We start from the raw sequence: 23,862 nt of genomic DNA, 5'->3' as shown, positions 1-23,862 counted from the left end.
GCTGAGCCACCACACAGCCCCACCAGTATCCTGGTCTAAAGTAGGAGTGGGAATGAAGGTCCAGCTGTTGACCAGGTGCTAACCTCTTAACAGATAAACTCCTCCCATCCCCAAACACCATGTCCCACTTAACTTTCGGTGGATCGCAGACTGGCTCTACTTTTTGTGAGGTTAGCAAGATTCCAGCAGTTTTAGTAGATCTGTAGGATGACCTAGTTATTTCAATACCTATAGATAAAATTAAAACTACAAAAACTATTATAAGAACACTTTTCCAGTTGTTAGGAATGTCAGTAAAATTAAATTAAGTAATTAAGGAAAACTATGAATCTGCAAAACATATCTGCAGGTACAGCACCTAACCAAACTGGTACTGCTGCAAACAATTACCAGGAAGGTCTTGTCATTACTTGTTCTAAACCCTCATTTGCTCACACCCTTTTAGCTTCATATACTTTGTTTATCACTCCAATAAAACTGGAATGATGAACAGATTCCAATAAAGACTGGCAGAATCATGTTCGGTTAAGGAAAAAAAAACCCTTCAACAACAAGTTTCTTAAAAAATGTTGTATTAAAAGTCTACTTTTATTTCCATAGAATGCCAGAAAGTCTTCCTAGTGATCTTTCAACACTGATTGGAACATTTCTGTCCTAAATACATATATATGTAAATGGTTTCATGCTTCACATGTATATTAATATGAAAAAGTAGTCCCAAAGTAACAGTATTTTACTTTCCAACTGCACTTCAACTGAAAAAAAAAAAAAGTGTCATACAGTCACCAATCTTTTCAAAGTAATATTCCAATTAAAGTGGCTTTAGCTACAAAGCTTACATGTCAAACCACTACAGTGGTTCACATAAATCATTGGCGATAGTAAAAAATAAATAATTTTCAAGATTTTATTGGCTTTTCCATAATTATGCAAACATTAAATAAGATTTTATTTTAATAATGTAGATATCACTTGTGTATGTACACACACACCCCTCACTGAAATATCAGGGTCTGGTATGTTTCATAATGCTTGAAGGATGACACTGTTTCCCCAAGTCAGTCTTTTTTGTGAAGCTTCTGTAGTATTTTATAAAATGCAGTTTTTATTAAATACAGGATGAATAAACTGCAACTAAAATGTCTTTAAAGAAAACAGGATAGAAATGTAGCTTATCAAGCCTGATACCAGCCATCAGGCCTGAAATCTTTTATCTGCCTACGCCCAGAGTAGATTTCACTGATTTTTATCACAGCTAAGTCTCTGATTCCAGACTCTTTAGGTTCACATAGAAGATCTCTGTAGGTTTTAATAAACATCCTTAAAGGCAAGTTTATGGAACAGAATCAAGTCTCACTCTGACCGCCCAGGCAAGTAATTAGTCTAGAAGCAATTAAATAACCCAAGCTTGTAAGCATTTTAAAAAAATACCAGTTTACTAAACTATGCAGCCAGTTTACAAATTTACTCTCTAGGAGGCAAAAGCAAAGGTTTCTGACCACCCAAACACTCACATTCCATAAAGCTGAATGTATTTTGCAGATTGCATCTGGATGAGTACATATTTCTCTCCTTTAGGTACCAAACATAGTAAATCTAAGACTCCTTGAACTACTTGGTGTCAGCCTACAGACAGGAGAAAGGCCAACTTTGTAGCTACTGATCCCACCTCCAGTGATGGCAAACTTTTCTGGACTTTAAGGTCAGAAGAAAACCCAGAGAAAGAAAAGACCTGTGCCACCTCAAGACCAATGCAGACACTTTGGAAATCTGTCATCGTTAGACAAAATACTTTTCAAATATAAAGGAGGTGAACCAATCTACTGTATGTAAAACTGGTCTGTTAGTTGTAGCTACAGCTGCTCTGAGCCATGCTGTACCCTGACTCAAAAAGAATTGAAAACTGACCCATCATGCATAAACTTCTGCTTTCCCCTCTCAAAAATTCCTCCACACTGGGGACAAAAAAACCGATCTCTGACGCTAGACAAAGTACAGTCACACCTGGGCAAAACATTCCCAATTAAATAAAACAAGCAGTGGAAATTCAAAATTTGGTGACCATCATCATTATGCAACAGATAAGGAAACATGAAGCGTTTGACTGCTATGACCAATACCAGTGCAGCTTTAAGTTGCACTGGATGGGAAAACAGATCAAAAATAAGTGTCTTACTATTCAGAGAAAAAAAAGCTCGATTGGCAGCAGTCTCGTGTATCCCGAAGTTCTACTTACAAGTAGTCTCAAAAGGTGTAAAGAAAAAGGACTGAAGAGTTTTGTTGTTCTCTTTAATGGAATAAAGGTTACTTTACTTTTTTATAAAACAATATCTGCAATCAAGATTGACCCACACACAAAGCAAGCAGGTGAATATACCCTCTATCTTCCCAAAGCGTGCTTCTCACAGGAGAAGCCAGGTCCATTCTGTAATGGACTGCCTGAAATGGCATTAATAAAATATTCACTACTGTGCTCTTGTGCATATGTAGCTGTTTGGGAATTTTAACAGTATTCAGTATGGAAAGCAGGCACACTGATACAAATAACTGTAGTGTCTTCTATGCTAAACAGAAGTATGTACACTTACAACAGTGTGATTTCTCTCACACTCTGGAAATTGAATACTTCTAAAAGATAAATCTTTGGTGAAAACCAAAGCAACTACATGAACTAGCTAAAGCAATTGGCTTGAAGGCTCAAAGGAAAAATATTTCCTTGAGCTCAAGGAAAATGCATTGCTTGAGCTCTGTTTCCCCAAACAAGGGTTAACTTTTTAATGTATGTTTGCTATAAATATTCTGTGAGCACTGACACACTAAAGGCTATTCAGAGTTATGTACAAATCTACAAGTTGTACTGCAGGTTCTGTGATGCTCTTCCCTGGTAAGGCAACTCAGCTTTCATGTCTCAGCTTAATTATATCTGTGCATCGGGCTTTACAGGCAAGACATACTGGGCAATTTATTTTAGAAAAAAAAAAACACCCTGTATCTCTGCACTTCTTTGAAGAAACGGCACTTGGCTCTATAGCTAAGGATAAATTATAACCCAAAAAACCCTCTAGCAAAAACTTCCACATAACGCTGCTCTGCAGTTCCAGATGGATACTGCTTAATCCAGGATCAGTGCTTACTATCATGTACTATTAGGCACCTAAACTTATACTCTAACTGAGAGTATTACTGATACAGGGAAAAGCCTACACAGAATTTGAGTTCTGAAAGTCTTTTTCATTAACAAAAGTAAAAAAATTAAAATTAAAATGTGTATTAGCATGTATCTAAAGGGAATTCTGAAAGTTATTATAATGCCAGAACTGATTAAGTCCAGTAGAGGAATTCTAGCTAAAGCAGATGTGCACTGTAAGTTTTTCAGGCTTGCTAGCAAGGGCCTGCATACAGAGTATTAGTGCCATGAGGAAATGCCACACGAATTTTAAAAGTCACTTTGTTCCAGAAGGCCTTAAATACAAATGTCTGGGTCACTGTCTTGCAGAATCAATCTAAATACAAGCGAATAAATAAGAAAAACTACTCTACTTGAGCAGAGCTGAGTTCTCACAGCTACTGAGAAGAAAAATCATGTTGTGATGGTGTAAGCTTCAGGTCTTACATGGCACGTAAAAGCATTAACAAATTTTATACAACATCTACAGTGCACCAAGATTAAAGCAAAAACCCTGCTGGAAGTTATGAAACAACAAAAAAAGCAAATTGCTAACACACAGCTACTTATTTGCTCATCACAAAGATTAAACTCACTATTTACGTACTATTTTATTTCTGTGAGACTGCAAAATCTGCCCTGGAAATGACAATTATATACTGTATTTTCACTAAGGTCCTCCTAAGAAGTCTATTAAGGCAACATCAGTAGCTCAGACTGCTGAGGTGAATTAGTATTGAACATTAAAATAAAAACCCCAAATCCCCACAAAACAACTTATTATTGAAACATTTCAATTAATTCAAGCTGGGAGGAAAGGCCAAAAGATTCCCTTAAATACTCAGAAAGCACAGATACAATAAAATTTCAGATACTGAGATATATGAAAACTTTAAACCTAGAAAACACGTAAAGAGCTAACAAACAGCTTAAAAAAAATCCTATCAACTGTCTATATTTGCAAACACATATTAGAGAGAACCAAATTTGTATGTTGTTACCAGTATTACCTATAAGCATAATTTTCAATTTTGGGAAAAAAATTAAATTAATGTTTAAAACCACTCCTTCTACATGGATCACCTACAAAATATTTGTAGAAAAAACTTCCTGAAAAATTTTACATCAAAATATATATTTCTGGTAGTCTCAAACCATCCTTAAATTTAACACTTTGAATTGACAGCTAAATAAAAAATGACAAGCAATGGTTTAGAAATTAAAACAACTTAAAATCACTTAATTACCCCTTAAGAACAAACAAGGTTGCCAAGTAATACAAATTATTTATCGTTAAGATGCCACACACTTGTTTTTAGAACACTAAGTCCATTCCCCAGAATATTTACTGCTGCACTGTCACACTCAGTGTTTGAAATGCTTCTATTAAAAAAGAAACACCTTATCACAACTCATCCTATTTTAGTAAGTGCTGTGAAATTACTTAATCTGACCAAGTGTTAAAAATACACTCTGATTTGTGTGTCAGTAGGGGCTTACGCATACGCATTTTAAGGTGTTTGTATATATTTTTAACTTTTTCTGTTATACTGCTAAAAGACGACTGAGCAAGAAGCTGAAGTGTGCCATGCTTGAAAGAACTAAATCATACTGTACTAACGAATATAACCAGCATGCAAAGATTAATCAACAAAACCTGCTCAATCGTTCTTGCAGAACATAGGAATCCTTTCATTTGCGCAGTAATAACCTAAACAAAATTTAAATGCCTCATCTCTGTGACTGCGTCGAATAAGACACCCTAGCTGCAACCTATTTGCTGTTCAGAAGGGTCTAGAGTATTAAAAATGTTATGCTGTTTGGCATGTCAATTTTAATTATTCTACTAAGATTTTCTAAGGGGAAAACAGACTTTTAGAAGAACCTGGATTAAAGCCAACTATATTACAAGTAAACAGATCACAGGTCATGCTACTCATGCTCTGGCACAGTAAAACAGTAGTTACCACACCTGAAACTTTAAATATTAATAGTCACTTCCACAAATTTGAGAAGGGCATATGAAGAACAAGCTAAAAAATTAGTTTTTTCTCTTTAGATTTTAGAAAGTTAGCTACTAACATCTGACTATAACTGCATGCTGTATTACATAGTTGCTACATGAACAAATAGCTACTGGCAGGTTTAAACAAGCAAGAGAGCAGGAAAAAGTACAGGGATAGTAAAACTTCAGAGAAAAACAGTCCCAACAGAAACCTGAACGGACTTACCATGGATTCTGTTCTTCCAACAACAGAAAACCACATTTTGATCTCCGGGACTACAGATCCTTGAAAGAAAAAAAACAATTCTCCACTTCTCTTCCAGCCCTCAACAGCAACCACTGCTCTAGTCTGCTGGATTTTCCAAGATACTCATCAAGATAACTCGGAGCTGGATGCTATGACACAGTGTAGCGTTTATCAACACCAGCTCTATAACCAATACAATATTCAGACTCTTACGTAATCAGTTATGCTGTTCTGACTCCCATCTACTTTAGAGGCTTTATTAAACTCTGAAGACTGCTAGAAAAAACAAAAAGGGAGCCCTTTTGTACTAAAGACAAAACCCCTCCAAATTAAACAGGAAGTAATGTACTGGCCCACAGATGGCTAAGGAGTCACATGTGAAAGTCCCCAAAAAAGTGATATATTTTTAAAGTAAACTGCATGCACACGCTGCTTCCAAATCATCTGGATTTCATAAAAACTTAACCACAATGTGGTTGGGAGTCTGGCAGCTTTTAACATCTAAACATCTTTCAGGGTTAGAGCAACCAAAGTCTGCACACAACCTCAAAGAGCAATACTGTTCCTGTTCCCGATGCCTGACCACTCCTACCAACTATATTTCCATATACCTATTACAAAAGCTATAGCTAATAAAGCTACAGGAGTATTATTGTAAGAAAAATGCAATACCTACAAAAGGGTGGAACAACAAGTTACCTTTCTGGATCACATATGAAACTACACAGTTCAATTTAAAATTAAAAAAAAAAAAATTGGATGTTGGGTATTTTCCCAATTTATAAAAAACTGAAACAAAACCCAAACCAATCCAACACTGTTTACACTGCTCTGGCAGCTAACAGTTGTTTCACAACTAGACTTGTTTTCTCTGCTATGTTTGCATATAGTGTACATGCTTATTGCATATTTGCTCAAAGGGGCTGCCCTGCCTCAGAAAACACCCTTACAGCAAAGTGAGGTGAATTAGGTGATGCACTGTAGTTCTGCTCTCTGGCAGTCCTGGCAGGCCTTTAAAACGTCTAATTAAATAAAATATGAGTAGCCGTGACATAGAAGTAATGCACTTCAACATTTTACCTATCACTAGGTAGGAAGAGAACTCAATACAGGGTTCCCCAGGGACCTAACATTTTCATCTACTCCTCGACTCACCTCTTTATCTTTTGTTTTTACATTCATGTACACATGCTTGCAATCACCTAGTATCCCTAGGTGATATTTCCATCTTAAGAAGAAGCAGGTGCACAGCATTTCAATGCAAGTTGCATCACTTCTCTGCTTGAAGAACCTGAGCTTCAACTTCAATCCTCTTTTTTTCAACTGCAGCAGAGAAGGGGTGGCAATAACTTGATAATTAAGAACATTTGGTGTAAAGGCATATAAAAGGTATTGTATCTGATTTCCCCATTAGAAACTTTCATCTACAAAATCCTGCAAACTAATAAAAAACTCAAATAATTAGACGATAAATCTGTTATATGTTTCCTCAAAGATGAGCACAGCTTACTAGCAAAGTGCACATTTTTCTGCAATGGGTAGAAGGAAGAAAAGTAGTCCATTGGAATTATTTTTCTTTATGATCTCTTGAGAATCTGCCCATTTCATCCATCTCTAGAATATCACCAAACTATAAACTTCATCCAAAGCCAGTGACAAGTCTGAGGAGTCCACAACACGTAACAAGAAAGGCAGGTCAGCACTGACATGCGAAGGTATTCTCACAGCATGTTATTGAAAGCAACTGTTTTGTCACATCACAGGAAAAAAACACCTATTTCCCTAACAAAAGCTAAACAGATTTAGGGTTGTCCTTCACTGGTTGGAGCGGGGCCACCTGTTGACCAGGCATTGCATTTTCTACTACTGCAGCACTTTTGAAGCACTCTAGAAACCAGCAGTCCAATAAATGTAATTGGGTCAGAAATCAAACTGGGTTCCTGTGAAGGGCAGCAGCAACTATCTATTTCTGAAATATGAGCTTTCATTTCGTCAACTCTGTGAGCACTTGATAGCCAACCTTTTTTAGTAGTAAAAGTTAGAAAACATCTAAATCTATTCTCACACTTTGCTCTCCCTCTCATTTCAGATATTCTACTCAGTTGATGTTTAGAAAATTTTAACAAATAGTCTACTGGACTTCTTCATTTTCCTAAGCGAAAGTTAAAAACGAGAATTTAAATTTTTATGCTGGTAAAAGATTCATGACTTGAGACATATAGAAAAAAATACCAGGAAAAGTCAACAAGATAGGAATAGAAAGAAAAAATCCACTCATTATTGCTAGCTTCTCAGTCATGCTCACTCAAGTTCTCTAAGCTGTTCTGCTCTGACCAGACAGAGAAAATGAATGCCTGTGTGTTCTTCCTTACTCTTTTTTTGTTTTATGAAGCCTATTACAGAAAAAACATGTTGATAATTACTTACAATATGCAACTTTGAAACGCTTGAAAATAATCTTATTAAGCTACTACAGCAACTTGTTTCAACATAATGCATATGATCATTTTTATATCCAATGAATTTTCTGAGGATTTCAAATTAAGCAAAAGTTTTAATCTACATGCACGGAAACTAAACGAACCTGCTGCTTGCTTATTTCAGACAAAGATTTAAAACACAATTGTTTTTAAGTCAGAATTCCAATACTATGACAGGCATACACTAGTAAGACGAAATGCAATCACTGTCTAAACCAGTATTGCTGCAACTGTGCAGAGATGAAAACTGTTGCTTCCATGACTGACCAGGATAAAGAAATCATGAAATTTGTTAAATAATTGTAAAAAACCTTCAAATCAAGCTTACTCACTGACCAGTCGCACTGCTAATGCTGATAATGCAAGTTAAATGTCAGTTGCTAAAATGACATATAGAAGACAGCCAGCTCCAGTGAAAAAGGATTTTTCCCCCCATAATATCCCACTTCACTCTAGATGACAGAAACCGGATTTCAAGTTTAAAGTGGAAAAAAAGTAGTTTCCACTGCACATTTTGAAACATTCAACAGAAATGCTGCTGGCAGTCAGAAGTCGGATACATATTCAATTTGGTGTCAAGATCTAGTATTTGCTTCTCAAATTATTAACCCACTCCACCAAAATAAGAGCAGAATAATGACTTAATTTTTTCAGATCCTGAATTGTTTACTCAATAACTGCTGATTATTAGCACCATAAACATGACACCAGGTATTCCCTTACAGATGTCAGAAATAACTCTTTAAAGCTGATACCATGCAAGATTACCATTTCAAGAACAGAATATGAAATGAGTGAAGTTCTAGGGGAAAAAAAATGCTGTTTAGAAGCAATTAGCTATGTGAGATAACTTAAAAGCAGTAAAACATTACGTTTTCAGCTCATGCACGAAAGTGCCAAGGAAGACCACAGTATTCAGAAGTTTCATGTATTACACAGTGAAGAGACATTAGGAAAGACTTGTTCTGGCTGTTGTACACCATGTAATTACAACACAGACTTTTGGGTATCACTGTTGCATAATTTATAACAAGTTTTAAACTCAAAAGCTTGTGTCTGCTATTTGATCCAATTAATAAAGCAATACCAACCAACTAGCGGAGTCTTCCATCTGGTGGCTGGAGCTGTATGTGCATTCTATACATTATCATCTAGTGCAACTAAGAACAGTACACACCCACAATTTTGGCAAGTCAGGGCAAGAGGTACACGCTTCTCCACCCAGCTATTATGCTGTAGCTCTCTAATATAAAGAAGGAAAACTAAAGCCATACTTGCACCTGTACACTGTGCAAAAGATAAGGTGTCTTCATAGCAGAAAGTATGCAAATTTTAATATATACAATTGAATTATTTTATTTAGTCATCGATTAAATAAAGCCCCACACATTCTCTTCTTTGTATTTACCGCTTTTCTTTCAGCAGAAGTTCTAAATAAGCCTGTTCATTAACTCCATTTAGTTACAATGCCAATTTTTGTCTCTGAAAAAATTAATAAACCTGTAGTAGAGGTTTGAAGTTAAATGTCATAATAACTACATCCACATTATGTTTCCATTTATATTGTCCACATCTGTGTACTTTATAGTAACAGTTCCCAGTCAGAATAAAAACATGGTCAACACCATGTACACAACAAACTAAAGGGAAATAGAGTTTTTCATTAACATTTTCCACAGTAGGTTGATAAAAATAGAAGCTTTTTTCAATAAGACTTAAACAAACTGGTTTCCGTACCTTGGCAGCAACAATGCTCAGTCCCATTCCGTTTTGTTTTTTTAGTGTTACAGTGATAATTTCAGGTTCTTTCCTCAAAGGCTGAGCCTATCAAACAGGAAAGGGGAAAGAAGAAAAAATTCAGAAGTTTATATTCACTGCCAAGCTAGGAAAGTTACTGAGCAAAATAGTTCATTACAAAAAACTCCTAAGCTGTTAGAGCAGCAGATTTTGCATCCTAAATAATACATCTGGTACTCCATTTTAAAGGTAGAATATCTAACATTTGATTCCTATGGATTCATAATATTAAGTACTACATCTGTGTTGTAAACACTGCTGAAACTTTGAAGTTTACTCATTGTTCCTCCTTCTCTAATTCAGTAAAGAGATTATTGAGTCATAATTTGAAATGTAACAGGTCTATGAAATTGTACTAACTTTGAATGAAAACTGAAGTTCAGACTCTGAAGGCCCCTATACAAAGGTGAGGGTGATCTACATGGAGCTCAGTTTTTAGTTGTGCATTTGGAAGATAACAATCCTCCAAAGGTATCAAGAGACCAATTAATTTAAAAGTCAGAGTTAAAGCCTTGAAATGAAGTTCCAAAAAATTTCACTTCTGAAAACCCTCCATTACAGTTTGAGCCCCTAAACAAGTTCAGTAGGTCTTTTTTGTTTTGTATCTTTTAACAGGGCTAGTTCCTCAACTCAAAGTTTTCATCACGGTCTTCATAGCTGAAGCATACAAATTAGAGCACCTTAGGTGCAAGTTCCGTAAGACCCATGACAAAGTAAAATTATATTTTAAAAATATTAACACTTTTTATCAAGTTCAAGTACTAGAAAAGCAAGTAGTTTCTAAGCCAGGAATACTAATTATAACTATGAAGCTTTTTCTGCTTAGTTGCTCTAAAAATTATTTCACACAAAGCCATCATCTTTCCAAAACCAAGTTGTTCTGTAATTTTGATATTGAAACAGACAGAGAAAAACCTCACAGAACAAACAAACAAAACCTAAAGCAGAAAAGAAAAAAAGCTACCTTGCACTGAAGTGAAACCCTTTTTCAGGAAGTATAATGAAAGGGAAAACTAAAGTATTTTTTCCTCCGAGGTTTTCAGGAGAAAGTATCAGATTAGAACTTAATACTAAATATTTAATTGGTAGCTGACAGTTTGTAAATAAAAGCAGCCTGCAGCTCCATTCACTTTACAATTTATTTACAGTATTTACAATTATTTACAGATGCATGGCCATATATATTTTTGCCTGAAGTTTCTTCACTGTTTACTCTCAGAGCAGTGGAATATGTCAAAGTTTGCTTATGTGAAAATTATAACATGCTACAGCCTAGAAAAATGTGAACTTAATCTGCAAATAGTTCCTTAAATTCACCAAATCACTGATGAACTAACAAAGCAGCCTGTTCTTCCTAACAAGGACTAAAACTGACCACATAAAACTCAGTGGTTTGCCAAGACACAAGTTTTGGCAATTATTCATTGAATCAATACTTACCAGCTCAGCATTCTCATGTGACAGGTGACTTTCATAGTCTGCACCTTCAAAGTATATTGTCCATGTGCCTGGTGACCGTGGATGAGGTGTTAATCTACAAAAACCTGAAAGAAAAAGTAATCAATATAGTCATGGTATTTTCTTAACAGATTAATAGAAATAAAATAGTAGTATTTATCTTTTTACCTTCATGAATGTGTCAAATCTTACATTTCAGGTGCCATTATGGGCTTCACTGCAATTTCATGCTATCTACAAAATCTATAGTTCTATAGCTGCTGTTTCTGAGAAACATATGTATTTAAAAACACTACAAGCTCACAGAAAACTCTGGGGCTGCAAAATACTGCTTTTACCAACCAGTTTCAAAAGAGATAAGAAATACCAAACCATCTTTTAAAATACAAGCCACCGGAACTCTGATTAAGACAGCACCACAGAAATCTTCTGCTTTGGAGAGGGATTAACCCATCTCAGCATAAATTTGGCAGAGGTGAAGCTTTGCCTGGACTCATTATCTTTTTAAATGTAACTCTTCAATTAAAAGAGGCATTTAGTTTGATTTACTTTGTTATTTTAGCAATTCCTAGAATTTTGGAAAAGAAGCAACAGCAGCTCAGAGGTATCCAACATTGTTTCCTAAATCAGGGACAGCAAGAATCCACATTACAGGCAAATTATGAATCACTCCGTCCAAATATATGATATTTTCTACATATATGATATTGTCCTCCTCACAAAGACCATTTTTCAGCAATTCAGTTTACATTGATTTACTGCAAAAGGTCCCTCAGTATAATTTAAGGCAGGCCCAAAATGTAAAATTTTGAATGTATGCATTAAAAAGGCCTTATTACAATAAATATACATCCATTTTTATGGCAACTGAATTATACTTACTAATTAAAGGAATTTATTCTACCAGTCTCCTTTAGTCTCCAGACTACATCCTCTGTAACTCATTATACTTTCAAGCCAGTCAGTTTTCTACTTCTTTTTTTAAATGGAAGAATATAGTTTTTCTTTAAATTAAGTTGGAATCAACAACTGTAAAACTCTACTGTAGCACAGAGCAAGTCTGCTTTGTCGGTAATCTCCTTCGCTACAGCCTCTTGTTTACCACGATATTCCTGTACAAATTTTTTAAACAACTGCTTTTAAACAGCAAATTAAGAAACTATAATAAAAGAAATTCTAATCAAATTGAGTAGCACCAGATAAAGATTATAACTTGTTAATTTATTGTAAAGGCTCTGACAGACTCCCCCGCTTTACTTTCTCAAGTTTAAGTCACTTTCATCCAACCACAAGAACAAATCAACAGAAGCACTAACCTCTTTGACAGAGCGGATCTAAAAATTCTTGTAAACCACTCGGAACATTTCTGACAACATCGCAGGAATAACCATCTTCTGGTAAAAGAAAAGGTAGCTGTAAGTCAGGATCCTCTTCCAGCTGGACTTCTCGGCCATCGCTGCGAGCAAGTTCATCAGCCGTATTTTCTGCAACTGTTACTACATTCTCTATCAATTCCTGGACAGAAGGCAGAAAGACATTGTTACTGAAAAGGAATAATTTCATTAAGGAATAAAACCTACCACTAAGAAGATACTAACACGGTAATAAAAAGTAATCTGGAAAATAAATTATCAGATGTAAAACTTGATTGGCTCCACTCAATACACTGCACTGCTTTATTTTATGAAATCCCATAGACAGTTTTGTTAGCAAATGTAACAGAGGCACTTATTTTTACTTCACTGTTTTCCAAACTGGCAGGGCTTGTTTTTAATTGATTAATAATAATAAAACCAAAACCGATGGAATTCTACCAATGTATAAACAGGAAGTATAGAATACGTTCCTCAGCAAGACTTTCTAGTTTGGTAGCCAATATATAAAAATATCTCCAAGTCCTGTCCCCGCCAACACCTTTACAATGGTTGTATTTGTACCTTTGATTTAATAAACATGTATTCACAGTTAATAAAAAAAGGACAAGTCATTCAGTTCTATAAATATTAGACTGTCTTTGCTCTGTTTCTGGTGTGTGGGTTTTTTTGTTTGTTTGTTTGGGTTTTTTTTTGTTTGTGGTGGTTTGTTTTTTTTGTTTGTTTGTTTGGGTTGGGTTTTTTTTGAGATCAGTGAACTATCAGAGTTTACCTTAAGAGTGTTTTTTACAGTTCTGTGAGGAATACATTCTCTGTTGACTTTTGTCGTGGATGAAACTTAGAATTGCCAGTTTTCTTAAATATCAAGATATAAACCAGTTCCAAACCCAACAGTATACATATATCTTGCATATCTGCAAGTTCCAGGTATCAATCTGTCCAAAGGACAATCTGTCCACTACTTCTATGAAGGGATTCAAGACTGATGGATTTTTACATCCTACATGTGGAAAAGCTTAGTGTTCCTGCTACTTTTCTTTGATTTCTACAAATTACCAACATTTGTTCCTTCTGGATATGCACAACCAGCTTTTGAGGGTGCTCTGTTCTCTCTGCTACCGTCTTTCTGCACTTCATCCACTAATGGTATAGGTGCAGTGACACCTCTCCGAGCATGTGCGACATGGAGCAGTACCTTACTTTCTAACTCCATGTAAGAGATTCTTTTTAATACCCTCCTTGCATCAGTAAAGTACACCCATCAAATATAAAGTAGCTATTTACAGCCACTGTTCTTTTTCCCATTTATGTTAAAACTGCACAGTGAGGGACAGAAGAAACTTACCGTTGGGATGAGTGGTTCATCTGGAGCACAGTGATAATTCTGCAACAAAGCTTGTAGCTGCAGAGAATTCAGCTTAAAGCAAGTACTGTTAATATTTGGAACATCTGCGTGTGAATATTTGTCCATGGTAAGCAATGTGGTTGCCTGGAGGGGGGGAAAAAAGTTACAGATGACAAATTCAAACCATAATGAACCCTTAAGCCTTGTTCTTTAGACAAGAGAGAGGAAAAGACAAAGCAAGGAGGCAATTTGTAACAGAAACAACATAAATATCCCCAAAACATCCACTAAATATACCTAATATATCTATAAGATGAATTAATAGTATGGTAAAACTATCATAGATGAGGCATATCAGTTTTTCAGCTCTTTTTGTCTCTGTTCAGCTTAGTTATAACTCAATTTTATAAACAGAAATGGAACAGCATGTCCACTAATTATTAATTTCACTCATAACTTGAATATTAATCATGTTGAAAACACATTTTGTGTCTTTTCATGCTACCTCAGTGTTCCAGGATTGATTCACACAAACTACACTTGTCCACACACTATTCTCTAGGAACACAGAATATGCAAATATTCTCTCTGAATATACAAGCAAGTGAGAAGTGTTAATCACAAGCACACACACTCACCTGCACTATTCTGCTCAGGTGACAATCAGCAGCCAATTCTAAACCTTGTTTTTCTGCCCAGGCTTCGATGTGGCCCAACTGTTGACGAACAATAGCTCCCCAGTAATGTGAACATAACCCTGAATCTGGGGCTGTAACTAATCTGTTAAAAAGCCACATGTTGATAAAATGAAACAGCTGGGAGAAGAGCTGTATAGTCAGAGCAGCATTCACTCTACATCGTCGTAACAGGGACATAGCTCCAGTCAATGTATGCAGCACATCATCTACAGAGATAAAAAGTAAATCACATTCAGATACTCCAGCGTACACCCGGTTTAGGTAATAAAAATATAATAAAGAGAGACTTAAGTCAGTCTGGGGAATGCTAGCTGGAACCTACACATATTTAAGTTACACAGACTTTCGGAAAAAATTTACTGCTCCATTGTTTTCAAGAGGGAGCACCATCAAATTGATACCTGGAATGTGTTGAACTCCTGAAATGAAAATAAACTCTTGGGAAAAAATATTTAGCATGCAGGTACATAACTGGTTATACCTGACACTTAAATCACACTCTCGCTTCTGTAAATTGATTTTTCTATCATTTTTTATAACAAGTCAAAAACTTCATATTCTAGTGTTGCAAATGCATATTGCAATTATTCTATAGCTTCTTGAAGTTAAGTATCAAACTGTACTCAGAAATTTCAGCATAAGCTATTTACATTATATGATGCACGCAAAAAACCCAGCGGAATGCACCTTCTGTAGTTTTTTTAAACATTGCTTAAATTTCCTTTTGCCAATTACTTCACTGCAATATTATCTAACAAGCAATAGAGACTTCCTGTTAGCATCACCAAGAGCAAACATCCTGGAAGAATATATTTATGCAAATAGCACTTTTATCCCTGAGTCTTCTTTTAAGGCAACACTTTTAATCTGAAATCTCTATTGAAAAGACCATCAAATTATTTGTTTTTAGGATTGAAACACAGGATTATGCCTGAAAAAATTATCTGTAGGTTAATAGATAGAAATCTATAAAGCAGGTCAAAATAACAAATAACAACAGCATCTGTCTTTATTCCAGTATCAGTTTGCTACTTTTTCAGGATTTTTGCCCCTGAAAGTACTCTCTCTGACAGTACAGGGCACTAAAAACCTAACACTGCATCTTTATAGTCTTCCTTCGATGTTCAATGCAGGAAAAAAGCAAGCACAGAAAGCTTAATATGCAAAGAATCAGAAAGTATCTATGAATTTTGCATAAATACCCTTCATAGTTCCTCAAAATGACTGCAGATCATCTTTACTTTAATTATTGAGGCATTAGAAATCCGAACACAATCACTGAGCAGGATTACATACACAGTGGGACAGCCCTCATGAGCAGGGTGCTCTCCTGGACAGGTTTCCTTGCTTCAAAGCAAGTATCATGTCTCAAATATCATGGCAGGGAACCTTGGTCGGAACTTACAAGGCCAGTCAGCTTAACCTTAGTACCTGGGAGGTACTTGATCAGATCCTCCCATAACACCTCTACAGTGAAACTGCCAAGGTAAGGACTGGATAAGCTGATGGTAACATATGGAGAGAAGTGGTTGGACCACTGGACCTGGTGGATTTGTGAATACAAAGTCCAGTTGGCAATCAGCTATTAGTGGCTTCCCTCATGGATTGAGGCTGAGACTGATCCTGTTTAATGACTTTATTAATGACCTGAGACATTGGACGGAGCAAATTCACAGATGATGCCAAGATGGGGGTAAATACTGATATGCTGAAGGGTAGCAGTATTTTTCAGAAGGGCCTCAGTAAGCTGGAAAATGGATTGACAGGGACTTCACGAAGTTCAAAGGCAACTGCCAAGTCCTGCATCTGGGAAGGAGTTAAGTCTATGGAACAGCATAGGACAGGTGCCATCTGGATAGCAAGCAGCCCTGGTGAAAATTATACAGAGATCCTAGCATGTCCTGGCTTGAAAGGTAGCCAGTTGCATACTAAGCTGTTAAGTTAGCAGCAGTGCAGCTAGCAGAAGGGAGAGAGGGAAGAAATCCTTCTTATGCATTCAGCTTTTGTGAGACTGCATCCAGTTTTAGACTCCCTAGCACAACGAGGATACAGATTTAAGACACCAAGATGACTGGCACCCTGGAGAAAAGGGCATAAAAGAGGGAAAGACAACTGGATTTGATTCATTCTTGGGAACAAGAAGGCTAAAGGCACAGCTTATTGGTGTCCTCTACCTAATGTGAGGGTTCAGAACAAGATCCCTCTGCACACTGATAGCACAAAACAACAGGCAAACCAACACAAAAATTGCAACATGGGAAATTCCAGTAAGATACAGGAAAAGTAGTTTCACCATGAGGGCAGTAAAACACTGGAATTCAGAAGATGTTATGGATACCCATCCCTCAGTGGACATTTAAAACTCAGCTGGACAATACTCAGAAAACTAGATGCAGTTTCACCTGCCTTGAGTAAGACACTGGATTAGACGAAACACAGAGGTTGCCCTCCAGATTAAATTATTCCATGATTTTTAAACCCTGTACAGATCATCTAAAGTCCCTACTGTCCTGTCTTATCATGCATACAAAATTGATCCAAACAATTTTCAAGGGTTAGGGCAACTCATGGATGTCATATCACTAATAATAAACAGAAGTTTTGTCAACAATTAATTGTATGTTTGGAAGACAAAAGAAAAGATCAAGTAGTCTAACCTATTTTAGGCCTCTGAGGATTATTTTCCTCTGGATCATCAAGGAATGCTGGCATGTAGTTATTAAGGTCTGACTGCAGACAATGAACCAGGTACCTGGAAGGGAATGAAAAAAAAAAATTAAATCCCGTATGTGCTCATTACAAATGGTATTAAAGAAAAGAAATTTTAAAGAAAAAATTACAAGACTCTTGAAATTGCATTATTATGCATGTGACTGTAGGAAACTAAATAATACTTTTTAAAAGGTCAGAGAGACCAATTCTCACATACCTTTCCTAGAAATGCTGGTAAAAGAATTAAGCTGTCTGGGAACAAGCACAGTCATTTGCATGCAGTATCACTACCACACTTAAAAGCAAAGATCACATGCTACACAAAGAGATGCTATCATGACAAACTTGGGTTCAGTAAGTTTGCAAAAATTATTTTTTCCAAACAGAAACCCACTCTTCTGTTTTAAAATCTACCAAGAGTAGTATTAAAAAAAATAAAATTCCTATTCTGACTCAGCATAAAAAAATTCTGAAACAGCCCCAGTGTTTTGTGTGAGGAATTTTTTGATTCTTTATTTCTCTTAACTTTACACTGAAATGAAAAGCCTGGTTTAGTATTCTTTCTCTTCCATAATCAAGCATTTTCTTCAACACTGTTTTTGCGAATTCATTTATACATTTCTGTTAAGAACTGAAACTAAAAGGGAATCAAATTTAAACATATGTATAAAAGAAAATATGTCGTGGCTTTCTAAAACTCCCCCCTCTGTTTCAGTGGTAACATTCTTAATGAAGTATCCCCAGTTGTCGGAAAATAAAAGTCATCACAATTTTAACCACTCCTGGTATATGCCAGTCACCATCAAGAAACATTTTCACAACAGATTTCTTTCTGTTACCATCAAATAACGTTTTCAAGGCAGATTTCTTTCTTTCCATGCTTCAATTATTTGCCTTTTTTATTTGTATATATTCTACACTTCTCCAAACGTTTAATACATGCATTTGGAATCTGCCAGTTACAGTGTACGTAGTGAGAACTCACACAGATAAAATTCAGAAATACTTTTGCATCCAGTCAGCTCATAATGCACTGACAAATTACAGCACCATTCCTTCCTAGCCAATTTTCTGCCAATATCCAACAATATTCTGCCTTCAATGACTACCTGGCAAATTGAAGTAGCAATGAGCTGTTTCAAAACACCAATGCAAAACACTGAGCTGTAGCAAAAAGGCACAGCTTCATTAACAGTTGGTAATTTAGAGATGCTATAAAAATTGAAAGATGTTGTCAAAATAGCTACTTGCTATACTTGCTTTGCCCATAATTTACCAAGAAAAAAAATTTGTGGGAGTCCATACAAAGGGGTCTGGTGCTCCTCTGAAACCTTTTGCAAGTTCAGAAAGCAATGATCAGATTTTATGTACTACACATACTGCTCTTCAGAGAAAACATAGCCACTCTTAAAGCTAAACAGTTAAACCATGGTTAAGTCTTCATCCTGTCACAGTATAAACAGAGCACAGAATATAATATTTCTTATTACATAAAAATGGAAATATTATGTTTTAAAATAGACAACCTACAAGTGAGAGAAGATTGGGTCTAAGTCACCGAAGGTACACTGGGGCTTCTCTAAACATTAGCTTCAGATACACAGATTTGCTGAGAAATACTTGTTTAGTAGTGACTTAGGGAGAAAAAAAAACAACTAAATATGAACAAAAATTAAGCCTTTCTTGTTGATTAGTGCTGTGCTCAATGTTGTTGTCTTTGTTAAAGGACCCTTTCCTCTGAGGGTTTCCCTTCCCTTTGGGTACTTCTTTCAAATTTTCTTTTAATCAGTATTGTAATTGCCTGAGCTGACAACCATAATTTAATCTTTACCCCAAGCCAAAACATGTCCTTATACTTCTAAGAAAAAAAAAAATGCGCAAAAAAACCCACTGAGCAAACCGCTATTTATGAGAATTATGAAAGCAGATTATAATTAGAAGCCCTTAAAGAGCATAAGAATCATTACTTCAGAGACCATAAATATTTAATCCTATATATTTGTATATTAACAGCAAAAATAACCTTTCCTCACAATCTCACATTAAATTAAGAGAGAACAATCAACACAAACTAAATTTTAATAACATTTCCCTGAAATTTTCATTGGCAGTCTCAACTATCACAAGAACAGCTAACGGATGAGACTCACTGCATAACTCAGTGAACCATATTCACAAAAGGCATCTGTCTAAAGAGGTAAGTCTAGCCTTTCTTATAAGTTCTCAGATATTTACCAATACACAAAAGACATTATTGCTATACCTACAATTCCACAAAAATGTGAAGTTTTTCTAAAAACTACAGAAACACAGAATACGGTAAGTAAAGCATTACAAAACATGACGTTCGAAAGCCTTACTTGAATGCCATTTGAACCAGGTGTGCTAAAACATCTTGTGCATCCACAGTAATTCGGCTAAGATCTCTGTCTTGCTTTATGAAATTCAGTAATTCAGACGCATTTGCCATCCAAAAGGCAAGTGCCCCAGCTATATTCTTCTGTTTCTGTAAGTGTAAAGAAGCAAGAAATAATACAGGGAAATAGTTTTCTAATAAAGCACGGCAGCTTAAAAAGGCTCCAAAAGATAGACCAGTACCTCTTCCCATTTCACCAAACATCTCTCAGATACCAGATATTTGCAAAATGTTTGCATGTAATATTGCAAGTGCTGTAACTAGTGAGTTCAATTTTAACATGTTCACTGAACACACGAACATCTGATAAAATGCCAATAGCCATATCAATAAAGCCACAACGTAAGCATCTAGTGCTAAGAGCTTATCAGAACGCAGTTATCTGGTAATCTGTGCACTTTTAAGCGCATATTCACTACTGCCCACTGCCACGCTGATACTGCGCTCACTGGCTGTGATACCAGGTGATTCAGTATCAAGTACTGATCTATCTCACCATCTCCCGACCACAAATGCCAGGCCAGGCAACCTCAGATGAAATCCAAAGAATAGGAACCACAAACAACAAAAAAAGAAAATAAAGGGAAGAAAAAGAACTTTGGTCATTTCATATCCACATTGAAGTGCGTTAAGCAGAAATTATGGAATGCCGTAAAAGTTGCAAAGTCAAAAAAGGATTTTAGTACTGCATGTTCCAGTTGCTGAATGAGTGTTATGAACTGTTCAAGTCCAGCTGTTTGAGTATTGTATTTTGATATGGAAGCAGCATGAGAAACTGAGCTAAGCCAACATAGCTAGGATCAGTTCCCAGCAATATATCCTACCTGATCAACCTGGTCTACCTCCTGGAGAAAAACGGACGAAGGAAATCAAACAGAAGAAAGAAACTTGTGAACAATCATGAAAGTTTTAGAAATCAAACACTAAATATGAAGGTACAACACATGTTCACAGTTATACACAGATGCATTAATCAGTAGCTGTGATGCAGCTGAGCTCCTTTTAAAAACCTAATTATTTTAATAGGACTAGTAGCACAACAGCTACAAACTGAAGTGCCAACGTGTCACAATTCATCCAAGGAATGCTTTATAGTAGCTGACATCCCAAACTACTTGGTTATTCCATGCTCAGTGTGCCACAGAAACCCCCTAGAACTACTTGCAGGCAATGGGGAAACTAGCCATCTGAGTAACAGATCCAGGGAGCTATTTGCACACACTGCTGCAATGGAGACAATATACAAACACACAAAGAGAGATAGAAAACCCCTACTAAAAAAAAAAAAAAAAACACCAAACCAAAGCAAAACAAAAAAAACACACAAAACAAACCCCAACCAACAACATTCAAAAGCAAATAAAATACATAAAACACCTAGGACAGATTTAATACATGGCTTTTCAATTAAAGAACAAAAAGACTGTTTTAAACAACAAAAGATTCAAATGAAATACCACATTAAGTTTCCTAAATGCTGGTACATTTAAAGGTACACTGACTTAAGAGGGAAAAAAAAGAACCCAGCAGATATGTTTGTCTGATTATTTAAAACTGAGCTCTTAATTATTTTTGGCTTTCTATTCAGTTCACTCTCCCCCTGCAACACAGTGACCTCAGATGCAAATATTTGAGATAATATTTGCCAATACTATTATAATTTTAGTTAGAGCTCCAAACCCCAAATTTCTGTTTCTTTTCCCTTTCCAACCAAAGCACTCTGAACTGAGTGAAGATGTGTTGGCACAGAACAAAATGAGATGCTCCTTCTACAAATGAATGTTAAAATTTAAAAAAAAAAGATGAAAAACTCAACAGAATGATTGGGAAAAAAAAATCAGGATATAAAAAATGGCTTTTTTATATTAAGTTTTTAATCCTAGTTTTTTATTGAAAGCACTGAGCCTTCTCATAGATCTCTCCAATTTTATCCCTATCATCTATAGGTTAAATCATCTATAAATTTGCATACACTAATGAAGAGACTACAGAAAGTCACAGATTTAATTTGTTAGCAAGTACTTCTTGAGTAACTTTGTAAAGAGACTTTCTGATCTAGGCAGGCAAAATTACGATCGAAACCATTTATTTTACTGCCACAGTACAGCACAGGAGTTTCTACACCTTCTCACTACTTCTGTTTAGGGTGCCTCTCTCCCCTTGCCTCCCATTTGTTTTCTCTCTCACACCCTCATATCCTTTTTAGAGCAGAAATGCTTTACAGTCAGACAAACAAAAAAGGTATTGTGATATGACTTATTACATGATAATTTAACTGTGATGGCCATCAATATAACTTATTTTACACCTTAGATGAAGTACTTTGACCTAGCTTAGCTCATACTGTTTATAGTCCACTAAGGTCCAAGCTACAGACATTTTCCTGTTCATTATAAGCAATGCATTTCTTTGCCTCCAGCCCATTAACCCTGAAATTCACTGAAGTTTTACTCTTTTGTCCCCCTTGTGATTTTCTCTCTTTCCTCCACCTTCTTCAGCATGACATTTGAAAGAACTTCCACATAATTTTTATTTAACCTCTGACTCTTTTTGGTTTATTTCTTGCAACTAGGTAACATCTTTCCCAAACCATAAATACAGCTACCATTTCCTTGTTGATGTGTTCCTTAAAATTTAGGTTGGAGATTAGATTGTAACTGTGGAGTTACAAGGCTGTAGAAATGGCTTTTCACAAAGGACAGTCCAGACAAACACTTGGTTTTAACAGTTTTGTAATAGTATTAGCAGGATTATAGAAAATACAGTTGCTTGAAAAACAACCACAAAGCCGCACATGATTTGGGAAGCCCTTCTCAATTATGTAAATGAATGTTTTCAGAGGATAACCTACATTCTAGCTTTGTTTTCAGATTGAACTGATATTTGTGTCCAACCCTCTAGTATCTTCTGGCAGCTATATGGTTAGTCATTCAACACAAAGAATGGAGAACTTTATCTCTGCTTTCCCACTGTACCAACCTCTGTCACTCAAAGTCTTTTTTGGGTCATTGTTACTAGTATAGACTGAGCAATTTTTTTTTATTAAGAAGTGTAACTTCTAGTTCATATTTAAAGCCTATCCTTTCTCTGTTTAGTTTCCATTCTCCCAGCTGAACTGCTTATGTGCAGGCTCTTTCCAGTTCATGTTCTCCGCTACAGTCAGTCTCCCCTCTTCCAAAACCAGATTTTCTTTTTTTTTTTTTTCATAAAAGAACCTGAATTTTTCATTTCTTATACCATTTCAATTTTATCTAATATCCACTGGGACATCAAGATTCAAAGCAACATACTAGTTCTTCAATTCAGATTCCAACTACCCTCCACCTTCAAATCACCTTTGGAATGTACACAAAAGACTAATCTTTATTTTCTTATTGCAAAATGTCCTCAACACTAGCATTGTCTCCCATTCTTTCTTGTGAAAGGTGCAAGTCTGTTGTGTAAGTCTACCGACTTGTCTAACGATGACATTCCCCCTGCTTGAAAACTCAACTCAATCTTTACAAAATGAGAAAAAAAGTTGAACAGTTTTGGTTTGCTATGACTTTCATGCCACTCCTGTTGTTTACTTTCCTATTCTCCCCTAATCAAACAGTTGTGTAACACTTGCATTGTAAATTCTCTAAGGCAGGACTGACGCACTCGTTATGCTCTTACAGTGCTTAGTGCAGCAGCGTCCTTGCTCTATATATGCTACTCTGACAGTACTATTTGCAACAAATACACCTGTTTGAATAAATATAAAAATATATTTCAATTTCTCCTCTGAGCAAAACCTGCAAAGAAGTTACAATAATTAATTATTGAAGATACCCAAACTAACTCCTTTTTGAGGAAATGACCATTTTATCAAGTTACACAATGCAAGGTATTGTCTAACTTCTCAGACAACCCAACGGATCTTATCCTGCATTTCTACACTAAAGAGAACTCACCCTGTGCTTCTGTAGAAATCTTGCACATATAGTAGCAATAACATTAGACTACACATAAAATGTTGGAACATTTGAGAACTTGTATTTCTCTTTATAAACCAATTGTGTCAGCTTGGTTCAAGAAGTCCAAGTCTTCATTGCCAATTCAGTGGTTACAAAAGCTGTGAAAGTAACTGGATCAAAACTAAAAAATCATGACTCTTTTTAACATGTTCACTTCAAGCATCAAT

At 35.9% G+C, this 23,862-nt stretch overlaps 1 protein-coding gene across 22 annotated transcripts in view; it reads right to left on the bottom strand.

The window, feature by feature from the left end:
- AFDN (afadin, adherens junction formation factor) overlaps positions 1-23,862 on the bottom strand; it is a 122,864-nt gene that overhangs the window by 32,125 nt on the left and 66,877 nt on the right. For 14 of the 22 annotated variants that reach the window (XR_003571795.1, XM_027889111.1, XM_027889110.1 and 11 more), the window contains 8 exons: positions 20,522-20,542; positions 19,642-19,787; positions 17,227-17,321; positions 14,510-14,775; positions 13,872-14,015; positions 12,470-12,668; positions 11,136-11,239; positions 9,636-9,722 (listed from right to left, as the gene is read on the bottom strand). Coding sequence is in view for 21 of the 22 variants with exons in the window: in XM_027889111.1 (XP_027744912.1) it covers positions 9,636-9,722; positions 11,136-11,239; positions 12,470-12,668; positions 13,872-14,015; positions 14,510-14,775; positions 17,227-17,321; positions 19,642-19,787; positions 20,522-20,542 (1,062 nt within the window). In the remaining variant the exon portion in view is untranslated. The remainder of the gene's footprint in view (positions 1-9,635; positions 9,723-11,135; positions 11,240-12,469; positions 12,669-13,871; positions 14,016-14,509; positions 14,776-17,226; positions 17,322-19,641; positions 19,788-20,521; positions 20,543-23,862) is intronic. The other 8 variants (XM_027889113.1, XM_027889117.1, XM_027889118.1 and 5 more) reach the window with 1 other exon arrangement.

Source organism: Empidonax traillii, unplaced genomic scaffold, assembly GCF_003031625.1.
Source record: "Empidonax traillii isolate 1590-97213 ecotype Southwest subspecies unplaced genomic scaffold, ASM303162v1 scaffold254:size1037790, whole genome shotgun sequence".
Taxonomy (NCBI): Eukaryota; Metazoa; Chordata; class Aves; order Passeriformes; family Tyrannidae; genus Empidonax; species Empidonax traillii.
Note: the sequence above shows the minus strand (reverse complement) of the source record. Positions and strands in the feature narration are given on the sequence as shown.